The following is a 12,310-nucleotide window of genomic DNA, read 5'->3' on the forward strand; positions in this document are numbered from 1 at the left end:
CCGCTAAGCCAATTATGAATCCACCTTGTCAGATCACCCTGTAGCCCACGTGCATTTGCCTTCTCAATAAGTCTCCCATGTGGGACTTTGTCGAAGTCTTTGCTGAAATCCATATAAACTACATCTACCGCACTACCTTCACCCACACGCCTGGGCTGAAAGAATCCCCAAATAAAGGCATTGAAGTGAATCTACCTTTAAATACTCAGAGACCTTTCTGAATTTCTATTTCCAGTGTTTATCCCTCAGTATCAAACTCTTCTTTCTGAATCGTTGCTGTGAAGCAGTTTGGAATGTTTTACTATTTTAAATCGCCTTATAATTCCCCATTTTTAAAATACTTTTCCAATTCAATCAAATCAAATCCAATTCAGAGTCTCAACAAGTTGAGACATTTCCGATCCAGGCTGACAAGACAGGGCGAGCGACCAAATCACCCTGTCTACATGAGCCAAGCTGATTGGAGGAGGGAAAGCAATACCTCCTCCAAGACTTGAGCTCATTTGCATCTTAGCCAAAAGGCCGAGATGCGGCTTTTAAAAATTGCTTCATATGAAACATATGAAGCTTCAATGTAACCTAATGACCTCAACCAAGTGCAGCATCCAATCCATACTACACTTGATCTTAGCCCTTCTGATGCTGACCGATTCCAGCCTCCGCCTTCCCATCAAACCCCGCGGCACTCACTCCTCCGCGTTCCCAACAAACCCCGCGGCACTCACTCCTCCGCGTTCCCAACAAACCCCGCGGCACTCACACCTCCGCGTTCCCAACAAACCCCGCGGCACTCACTCCTCCGCGTTCCCAACAAAACCCGCGGCACTCACTCCTCCGCGTTCCCAACAAACCCCGCGGCACTCACTCCTCCGCGTTCCCAACAAACCCCGCGGCACTCACTCCTCCGCGTTCCCAACAAACCCCGCGACACTCACTCCTCCGCGTTCCCAACAAACCCCGCGGCACTCACTCCTCCGCGTTCCCGGCAGTCTGTGTGTGTTGAGCTAAGATGGCGACGGGAGTTTCGGTGATGCGGCCGGTGGAGAGCTGGGCTTTCGGCGCCGCTGCCGCTCAGAGCGGCTCCGATCTCTACCCCGACTGGATGAGGCAGGAAGTCAGCACAGGAGTAAGTTTGATGGCGGCTCCCAGGCGCTGGGAGCAGCTGCAGAACCTCGGGATGATTCATCACAAAATCGGTCTCTCGCAGGAGGCCATTCGGCTCATCCTGTCCGTACCGGCTCCCCAGCGACAGGACTCAGTGCCTTTCCCCCGAACCCCTGCACATTGGACCATTATTTAGCAGAAACAATGTCCTCTGGAACATCTCGATTGATCCCGCCTCCACCACCCTCCCAGGCAGCGCATTCCAGACCGTCACCACCCTCTGGGTAAAAAACCTTTTCCTCAAATCCCCCCTAAACCTCCCACCCCTCACTTTTAACTTGTGTCCCCTCGTAACTGACCCTTCAACTAAGGGGTACAGTGGCTCCCTATCCACCCTCTCAATGCTCCTCAATCTTGAGCACCTCGATCAGGTCGCCCCTCAGCCTTCTCTGCTCCAACGAAAACAACCCAAGCCTATCCAACTTCTCTTAACTTAAATGTTCCATCCCAGGCAGCATCCTGGTGAATCTTCTCTGCACCCCCTCCAGTGCGTTCACATCCTTCCTACAATGTGGCGACCAGAACTGCACACAGTGCTCCAGTTCTGGCCTCACCAAAGTTCTATACAACTCCATCATGACCTCTCTGCTTTTGTAATCTATACCCCGATTGATAAAGGCGAGTGTGCCATATGCCTTTTTCACCATCCTATTAACCTGCCTTTCCACCTTCAGAGATCTATGGACAAACACACCAAGGTCCCTTTGATCTTCGGAACTTCCCAGTGTCAGACGTTTCATCTGCTATTTGTGATATATATAAATGATTTGGAAGAAGGTGTAACTGGTGTAATCAGCAAGTTTGCGGATGACACGAAGATGGCTGGACTTGCGGATAGCAAAGAGCATTGTCGGGCAATACAGCAGGATATAGATAGGCTGGAAAATTGGGCGGAGAGGTGGCAGATGGAATTTAATCCGGATAAATGCGAAGTGATGCATTTTGGAAGAAATAATGTAGGGAGGAGTTATACAATAAATGGCAGAGTCATCAGGAGTATAGAAACACAGAGGGACCTAGGTGTGCAAGTCCACAAATCCTTGAAGGTGGCAACACAGGTGGAGAAGGTGGTGAAGAAGGCATATGGTATGCTTGCCTTGATAGGACGGGGTATAGAGTATAAAAGCTGGAGTCTGATGATGCAGCTGTATAGAACGCTGGTTAGGCCACATTTGGAGTACTGCGTCCAGTTCTGGTCGCCGCACTACCAGAAGGACGTGGAGGCATTGGAGAGAGTGCAGAGAAGGTTTACCAGGATGTTGCCTGGTATGGAGGGTCTTAGCTATGAGGAGAGATTGGGTAGACTGGGGTTGTTCTCCTTGGAAAAACGGAGAATGAGGGGAGATCTAATAGAGGTATACAAGATTATGAAGGGTATAGATAGGGTGAACAGTGGGAAGCTTTTTCCCAGGTCGGAGGTGACGATCACGAGGGGTCACGGGCTCAAGCTGAGAGGGGTGAAGTATAACTCAGACATCAGAGGGACGTTTTTTACACAGAGGGTGGTGGGGGCCTGGAATGCGCTGCCAAGTAGGGTGGTGGAGGCAGGCACGCTGACATCGTTTAAGACTTACCTGGATAGTCACATGAGCAGCCTGGGACTGGAGGGATACAAACGATTGGTCTAGTTGGACCAAGGAGCGGCACAGGCTTGGAGGGCCGAAGGGCCTGTTTCCTGTGCTGTACTGTTCTTTGTTCTTTGTACTACACTTGGTCCCCAACTCCAAATCATCAATGTAAATCATAACCAATTGTGGTCCCAACACTGATCCCTGAGGCACACCACTACTCACTGATCGCCAACCAGAAAAACACCCATTTACCCCCACTCTATGCTTTCTGTTAGTTAACCAATCCTCTATCCATGCTAATACATTACCCATGAAACTGTGCACCTTTATCTTATTCAGCAGTCTTTGGTGCGGCACCTTGTCAAATGCCTTCTGGAAATCCAGATACACCACATTCACAGGTTCCCTATTGTCCACTGCACATGTAATGTTCTCAAAGAATTCTACCAAATTAGTCAAACATGACCTGCCCTTCATGAACCCATGAGCATGAACATGAGTCGAGTGAGACATGAGGGGAAAACCTTTCACATGGCAAGTGATTAGGATTGGGAATGCATTGTCAGACAATGTTGGGGGCAGAGTCAATTGTATCTTTCAAAAGATGATTGTATAATTATCTGGAGAGGACAAGTTACTGGGACAAGGTGCATTGCTCTTCCAGCGTGGACTCGGACACAGTGGATGAAATACCCTCCTGTACTGTAAGCATTCTGTGATAGTAGGGTCGATGACCAAAAGCTTGACCAAAGAAATACATTTATTCATTCACGAGCGGTGAGCTTCATGAAAAGGACAGAATTTATTTCCCATTGCCAATTGTCTTTGATGGTGAACTGTCTTTTGAACCACTGAGGTCCGGTGCTGTTAGGACGGGAGTTCCAAGATTTTGACCCAGTGACAGTGAAGGAACAATGAAGGCCAGCGTGAGGCTTGGGTGGGAATTTGCAATTGGTTGTATCAGTTGCTGAGGTAGGTGGGTGTGTCTGTGGTGGTGGACACCTTAAAGTTAGTGTTCAGAATTTGTCACTGGTGTCAGGGGAAAAAAAACGATGAGAAAAGATTTGGTTTTAGAAAATAGCTTGAATTCATGTTTACCATTACATTAACATGAATGTAATTTAAATTAAGAACATAAGAACATAAGAAATAGGAGCAGGAGTAGGCCATCTAGCCCCTCGAGCCTGCCCTGCCATTCAATAAGATCATGGCTGATCTGACGTGGATCAGTACCACTTACCCGCCTGATCCCCATAACCCTTAATTCCCTTACCGATCAGGAATCCATCCATCCGCGCTTTAAACATATTCAGCGAGGTAGCCTCCACCACCTCAGTGGGCAGAGAATTCCAGAGATTCACCACCCTCTGAGAGAAGAAGTTCCTCCTCAACTCTGTCTTAAACCGACCCCCCTTTATTTTGAGGCTGTGTCCTCTAGTTTTAACTTCCTTACTAAGTGGAAAGAATCTCTCCGCCTCCACCCTATCCAGCCCCCGCATTATCTTATAAGTCTCCATAAGATCCCCCCTCATCCTTCTAAACTCCAACGAGTACAAACCCAATCTCCTCAGCCTCTCCTCATAATCCAAACCCCTCATCTCCGGTATCAACCTGGTGAACCTTCTCTGCACTCCCTCCAATGCCAATATATCCTTCCTCATATAAGGGGACCAATACTGCACACAGTATTCCAGCTGCGGCCTCACCAATGCCCTGTACAGGTGCATCAAGACATCCCTGCTTTTATATTCTATCCCCTTCGCAATATAGGCCAACATCCCATTTGCCTTCTTGATCACCTGTTGTACCTGCAGACTGGGCTTTTGCGTCTCATGCACAAGGACCCCCAGGTCCCTTTGCACGGTAGCATGTTTTAATTTGTTTCCATTGAGATAGTAATCCCATTTGTTATTATTTCCTCCAAAGTGTATAACCTCGCATTTCTCAACGTTATACTCCATTTGCCATATCCTCGCCCACTCACTCAGCCTGTCCAAATCTCTCTGCAGATCTTCTCCGTCCTCCACACGATTCACTTTTCCACTTATCTTTGTGTCGTCTGCAAACTTCGTTACCCTACACTCCGTCCCCTCCTCCAGATCATCTATATAAATGGTAAACAGTTGCGGCCCGAGTACCGATCCCTGCGGCACGCCACTAGTTACCTTCCTCCAACCGGAAAAACACCCATTTATTCCGACTCTTTGCTTCCTGTCGGATAGCCAGTCCCCAATCCACTTTAACACACTACCCCCAACTCCGTGTGCCCTAATCTTCTTCAGCAGCCTTTTATGGGGCACCTTATCAAACGCCTTTTGGAAATCCAAAAACACCGCATTAAATTAATTTAACATTACATTTGATTTCTGGTTAAAAAGATTGTTATTGGATTTTCACATGTCACTGGGTTCAATATTGCTACTCTTGGGCTCCCCTGCCACAAACACTCACTCCCACCCATACATCCACCTCCCTAGGTTTCTCTGTCTCAATGGCATCATTCTAAACAGTGTTAAGTGGAAGTATATGCCATAAATTGAGCACGCAGTATAAGTTATTTCTTGTTTTTCTTAACTGTTTCCTCTGCTTTCTAATTCTCAGACATTCAGGCTCTCTGTCTGATGTTGTGGGTGAATGTGTGTCTGTTCCTAGGGGAATTGACACACATTAATGTGTTTTTTCTATTACAGACAACCATTATGGCTGTGGAGTTTGATGGTGGAGTTGTCATCGGTGCCGATTCTAGAACTACCACAGGGTACGTCTGTAAAGTATTTAGGAAACTAATTGTTCAAGGAGAATGAATCTGGTTCAGGGAAACTGAAATATATACATTACTGTAAGTTAGTTCCAATATCTGTGTGTCAATTGCTTACTGTATCTGGAGGAGGGGACGGAGTGTAGGGTAACGAAGTTTGCAGACGACACAAAGATAAGTGGAAAAGTGAATCGTGTGGAGGACGGAGAAGATCTGCAGAGAGATTTGGACAGGCTGAGTGAGTGGGCGAGGATATGGCAAATGGAGTATAACGTTGAGAAATGCGAGGTTATACACTTTGGAGGAAATAATAACAAATGGGATTACTATCTCAATGGAAACAAATTAAAACATGCTACCGTGCAAAGGGACCTGGGGGTCCTTGTGCAAGAGACGCAAAAGCCCAGTCTGCAGGTACAACAGGTGATCAAGAAGGCAAATGGGATGTTGGCCTATATTGCGAAGGGGATAGAATATAAAAGCGGGGATGTCTTGATGCACCTGTACAGGGCATTGGTGAGGCCGCAGCTGGAATACTGTGTGCAGTATTGGTCCCCTTATATGAGGAAGGATATATTGGCATTGGAGGGAGTGCAAAGAAGGTTCACCAGGTTGATACCAGAGATGAGGGGTTTGGATTATGAGGAGAGGCTGAGGAGATTGGGTTTGTACTCGTTGGAGTTTAGAAGGATGAGGGGGGATCTTATGGAGACTTATAAGATAATGCGGGGGCTGGATAGGGTGGAGGCGGAGAGATTCTTTCCACTTAGTAAGGAAGTTAAAACTAGAGGACACAGCCTCAAAATAAAGGGGGGTCGGTTTAAGACAGTTGAGGAGGAACTTCTTCTCCCAGAGGGTGGTGAATCTCTGGAATTCTCTGCCCACTGAGGTGGTGGAGGCTACCTCGCTGAATATGTTTAAAGCGCGGATGGATGGATTCCTGATCGGTAAGGGAATTAAGGGTTATGGGGATCAGGCGGGTAAGTGGTACTGATCCACGTCAGATCAGCCATGATCTTATTGAATGGCGGGGCAGGCTCGAGGGGCTAGATGGCCTACTCCTGCTCCTATTTCTTATGTTCTTATGTTCTTATGTTAATTTGATACACTGTCCTGGAAGTTAAATATTGGCTTGGATTCGAAAGAGACCTTCAAAATTCTTCTTCACAATAGAAATCTTCTGAAAGGGCAGACAGGTCTTCAGTTTAACAAAAGCAGATAATACTGGAAAATCACAGCAGGTCTGACAGCATCTGTGGAGAGAGAATGGAGCCAACATTTTGAGGAGGGTCATCTAGACTCAATGTTGGCTCTGTTCTCTCTCCACAGATGCTGTCAGACCTGCTGAGATTTTCCAGCATTTTCTGTTTCAGATTCCAGCATCCGAAATATTTTGCTTTTATCTCCGTTTAACATCACATCTGAAAGTTGGTATTTTCAGTATTGCAGTGCACCCTTAGTACCACCTACATTTTGTGCTCTAGTCTCTGCTGTGGGACCTGTTCCTTTAGGAAGCTGTGGGTTCGTCTTAACTCCTATTGCTGAGGGAGTTGGGGGGAAGAGAGAGAGAGAGACACACACACAGACACAGAGAGAGAGACACAGACAATTTACAAAGAGAGCTGATGATTTTGTTTCCTCAGAAGAAACTCTTCAAAATTGCAGAGATGAAAATTCAACAAAACTTACACCAATTTATAAATCAAAGAAAAGCTTTAATAAAGAAACATAATTACTCCAAACTTGGGGTCTCGCCCTGGGCCACTCCAAGCTTCCCACAATTCCCAACAGGTTCCTATTTATAGTGAATCAGCTGGTCAGCTATTACATCACTCTGTAATTGGTTCCATGGTTTACTGGGTCAGCCGACCCTTGCATCTTGTTCCCATTGGTCACATTACATCCAATACAAAGTTGTCACCGGTTACATACTAACAACTTTATATGCAGCACTTTTAGCAGAACTTTGCTAAAATTTAATGGATTGATCTCCTCAACTGTTCCTTCACTGTTGCTGGGTCAAAACCCTGGAACTCCCTCCCGAATAGCACTTTAGGTGTACCTACATTTCTTACTGCACAGTAAGAAACCTCACAACACCAGGTTAAAGTCCAACAGGTTTATTTGGTATGAGCTTTCGGAGCGCTGCCCCTTCATCAGGTGACTGCAGCGGTTCTAAAAGATGACTTGTGTCCACCTTCTGGAGGACAATTTGGGAAGGGTAACAAATGCTGGTCTTGCCAGCGATGAAAGAATGAATTTAAAGAATCCATCAGCAAATCTGCACCATATGAAGCCATCCCATCCCTCGTGGGCTTTTTGCATGTCCATCATATGCAGATTGCTGACTTGTCCGATATCCTGGAGATGTAATCCTCCCTGATCAAGTACACTGTTAAATGTGAGGGACTGTTCTTTGCAAAAGACAAACTATTACAGAAATTATTTAATGTTGAACAAAGCTCAGCTTAGTTAGTACACTCCTAAATCTCTTCTGGCCCCCTCATAATTTGCCTTCAGTTTAAGTTCATTTCTCCCCATGGCTTTGTGTTTACTTTGATCTCTTACTGAAAGATTAAGAAATGACTTTCTATGCAGCAAATATATTGAATCCCTCTTGGTGGAAGCTCCTTTCACTTCATACTTTCTATCTTCCGAGGTGTGAAACCCCACTCCAGTGACCTAAGCACGTGACCCAAAGCTAACATTTCAGTTCTGTATGACCAAATGAGACATTTGAGTTGTAGCCCCGCCTGCCCACTGAGATGGTCTTGAAAGATCTTGTGATCTACTAACAGAGAATTCTCACCAGTTCCATGGCTGATGTTTATCCCTCACCAATTCTGGTTGCCAGCTCTTTTAGATGATGCAGGTCACCGGACGTTAACAGGATCCAAGTCGAATGATGAAGCTAAAACCAAGAGGCACAGTTTTTCTTTATCGAGAGATCTGACAGACTTTGCTCAGGCTCATTGCACTCCTTCCACACGCCCAATGTCTTTAGCCGTCCCCCATTTATATTCATTTGAGTAGACTAGTCAAAATAAGCTAACTACTTGACAGCTGATGAATGTCTAGCAGACTTTCTTTGCTTATATACAAAAAGCCAAATAAAGTACTATCTTGGTAACATCTTAGCATTGAAAAATGTACAGCACTAAACTTGGCCTGGTGTAGAATGATTGACTTGTCTCAGATAAATATCGTGTTTGAGTTGGAGATCAAACTTTGGATTGTCAGTGCAATGCTCTTGGTCCGGGATATTCCCACGATTGTATTTCAGTAGATGACAAATGTTAATTCCTGGGATGGCAGCTTTCCTAAACAAGAACATTTGATTTTGTGACAGTTGACTTTTTCCTTTGTTCTCATAAATCTCTTGATCCACACACATCCAGCGTGATCTAAAGATAAGCACGATCTAAGGGCGGCACAGTGGTTAGCACTGCTGCCTCACTGTGCCAGGGACCTGGGGTCAATTCCTGGCTTGGGTGACTGTCTGTGTGGATCTGCACGTTCTCCCTGTGTCTGCGTGGGTTTCCTCCAGGTGCTCCGGTTTCCTTCCACAATCCAAAGATGTGTAGGTTAGATGGATTAGCCATGGGAAATGTGAGGTTACGGGATAGGGTGGGGTAGAGTGCCTGGGTGTGATTCTCTGTCAGAGAGTCGGTGCAGGCTCGATGGGCTGAATGGCCTTCTGCACTGTAGGGATTCTATGATTGTGCAGGAAATGTTGGCACCACTGCATTTTCAGGCAACATCTGTAAGGAATCGATAACAGCAGCTGTTCAGACATTGCATTGAAGCGTTAGAAGGAATGGAGTCACATGATACAGAAAACTGGGGGCAAGAGAAAAGACCAAATGAGAATTGAAACAGCAACAAATACCGCGTGATCAAAATAATAGATTCAATATAAATGGAAGGACATTTTTCTCCTTCCTTTGTTCCCCTTTTACTGCAGATGTTAAGTTGTGAAGAGCCACATGTGAAGCGGTAACTATTCCCTTGTGATGTGCTCTAACTTCTCTTTTCCAGGTCATACATCGCAAATAGGGTAACAGATAAACTGACTCCAATTCACGATCTGATCTTCTGTTGTCGCTCAGGATCAGCAGCAGACACCCAAGCGATTGCAGATGCAGTGGCCTATCAACTGGGCTTCCACAGGTTGGTCTGATAGGAACATTGTTAAGATCAGATGGTAAACATGATTTAATGCAGGGTAAGAGTATGGGTGGCAGAAACTTTCTGAATACAGGTTTCTAATTGGAGGTGAGTTTGGATTAAGACGATAAGGCTAATGGCCAATAAAGCAACATTTATTTTGGACAGTTGCAATGCTATTAGCTGCATTAAAGGCCCGATGTTGAATGTGATGTTGTAGTTTGAAAGGGATCCAGTTCTGTAGTTGGTGCGGAGCAGATTGATGTTTGCTGTGAATCCAACTTGGCACCACCTGCTGCAGAGAAGCTTAACAGTGTGTAAGGAATCCAATCAGTTTGTCATCTGTATTATCAAATTAACTCTATTCGTATCCTCATACTTCAGAGCATTGCCCTTTTCAACTATTTTAACAATTTCCTCCTAAATGTTACTAATAAATCTGCTAAGATTACTTTCAGGAAGTAAAGTCCAAAGATGTATAAGTGGATTAGCCATGGTAAATGCATGGGGATAGGGTGGAAGCGAATGCCTGGGTGGGATGCTCTTTTGGAGGGCTGGCGCAGGCTCAATGGGCCAAATGGCCTCATTCTGGATTCTATGGTTCTCTGTGCATTCCACATAATGTGTGCTAGAAGTAAGGAGAAATGTTCCAAGCTCCCTCAAATTTCAATATCAGACTAAAACAATAGCTAAAAGCAAATTACTGCAGATGCTGGAATCTGAAACAAAAACAGAAAATGCTGGAAAATCTCAGCAAGTCCAACAGCATTTGTGAAGAGAGAAATGGAGTTAATGATTTGAGTCTGGATGACTTTTCGTCAGAGCTCTAATGGAGTCTTGGGGGACCCTCTTATGTGGCAGCATTCCTGTCTAGTCTCTATTATTCAGAACCTACTTTGCCTTGTGTAAGCCATTTTTTTGGCAGACCCTGGGAACCTGTTTCTGTCCCTCCCTCCGTGTCAGGGCCCCCCTCCCCTTTCCTGTGCATCGCGCTTGTTCCGTGGCCTGCCGGCCCCCTTGCTCCACCCTCTACTGGCCCACCCCCTCAGTCTCTTCCTCTGTCCCTGTCTCTGGCCGTCTCTGTGTCCCCGACCTCGACCATGCTGCCCCTTCCCTCCTGGCTGTGTGACGGCCTCCGTCTGGCACTGCCAACACCCGACTCTGCCACATACTCCCTCCTGTCCTCTTGCACCTTGACCAAGTGTGCTTTTTTACATCTGCAGATTCCAGATAACTTGATAGGAAAGGTGGTATCTTGCATCAAGTGTACTTCTGCTAAACTATTCTCAATTGTACCGGTAATTTGCATGATGTTTATGGCAATTTTGCAGATGTGTAACAAGAATATTTATTCCTCATCTATTGCATAATAGCAAATGTATCATCACTCACCTGATGAAGGAGCAGTGCTCCGAAAGCTCATGATACCAAATAAACCTGTTGGACTTTAACCTGGTGTTGTGAGACTTCTTACTGTGCACACCCCAGTCCAACGCCGGCATCGCCACATCATCATAGCAAATGTTTAGCAGAAGCTGCTGATCTGAACCTTGAGAAGCTCGAATGATGGAGAAGCAAAAGCTTTATGTTAATGAACTTGGTGAAATAATTACATTAAATTCAACCTCTGGCAATTGCACAAAATGCAAGGTTGTAGGAACAAGCAAGGGACAACTTCAAAGGTGCAGGGGCTGGAGAGCTTTTAATTTTGCCTCCTTTAACTGTTGCCTGCTGGAATCACAACTGGCTGGCCAGAGGCAGGGTCCAATGGCCAGGGTCCAAAGGAACTAAGGTACGTTGTCTGGGGAGGAAGGTGGGGCACACCAAGGACAAAGCTGATTGTATCTCTGTAGAAAAACACATCTGCTTCTTGTAGACCATAAGGACACTGCACTGCTGAACCTAGGGTGGTGTGTGGCATCTGATGATGATCTCCTATTCTCTGTGTCACTTTCTTTACAGCATTGAACTTGATGAATTACCACTGGTACAAACAGCTGGTAATTTGTTTAAAGACATGTGCTACAAATACCGAGAAGAGCTGATGGCTGGGATCATCGTCGCTGGGTGGGATAAAAGAAAAGGTGGACAGGTAAATTTTGTGGTTTAATTTTCATCATTTTGATTGGGGGGGGGGGAAGGGAGATCCGGCTTTTGTGGTGGGTGGAGGGGGGGTCCGACAGTCATTGCTCTTTGTGGTGGGCGGGGGAGTTCCGTGGCCTTTGGCCTTTGTGGTTTGGGGGGGTGGTCCCACGACCTTTGGCCTTTGTGGTGGTGGGGGGGAGGGGGGGGGGGGGGGGGAGTCCGACAGTCATTGCTCTTTGTGGTGGGCGGGGGAGTCCCATGGCCTTTGTGGTTAGGGGGGGGTTCCCACGGTCTTTGGCCTTTGTGGTGGGTGTGGTCCTGTGGCCATTGCCCTTTGTGGTGGGGGGTGTGGTCCCACGGATTTTGCCCTTTGTCGTGGGGAAAGTGGTCCCACGGTCATTGGCCTTTGTGGTGTGGGGGGGTCCCACGGTCTTTGGCCCTGACTGAAGAATTAACGAGTGACTTAAGATTTTCTCTCTCTATTATCATGAACAATTGCCCTATTTAACTTTTCTCTCCTTTGAGGGTCTTGAATGTCTTGTTGCTACTTCTCTCCATGCCCACC

The 12,310-nt window shown here is 46.2% G+C and overlaps 1 protein-coding gene across 1 annotated transcript in view; it reads left to right on the forward strand.

The window, feature by feature from the left end:
* Positions 1-796: 796 nt before the first annotated feature.
* Positions 797-12,310, forward strand: part of psmb6 (proteasome 20S subunit beta 6) — a 29,571-nt gene continuing 18,057 nt past the window's right edge. The window contains exons 1-4 of the mRNA XM_078200900.1: positions 797-1,126; positions 5,426-5,493; positions 9,532-9,663; positions 11,623-11,752. Coding sequence (XP_078057026.1) covers positions 1,010-1,126; positions 5,426-5,493; positions 9,532-9,663; positions 11,623-11,752 — 447 coding nt within the window. The 5' untranslated portion in view covers positions 797-1,009. The remainder of the gene's footprint in view (positions 1,127-5,425; positions 5,494-9,531; positions 9,664-11,622; positions 11,753-12,310) is intronic.

The sequence above is a fragment of the Mustelus asterias genome, chromosome 31, assembly GCF_964213995.1.
Source record: "Mustelus asterias chromosome 31, sMusAst1.hap1.1, whole genome shotgun sequence".
Taxonomy (NCBI): domain Eukaryota; kingdom Metazoa; phylum Chordata; class Chondrichthyes; order Carcharhiniformes; family Triakidae; genus Mustelus; species Mustelus asterias.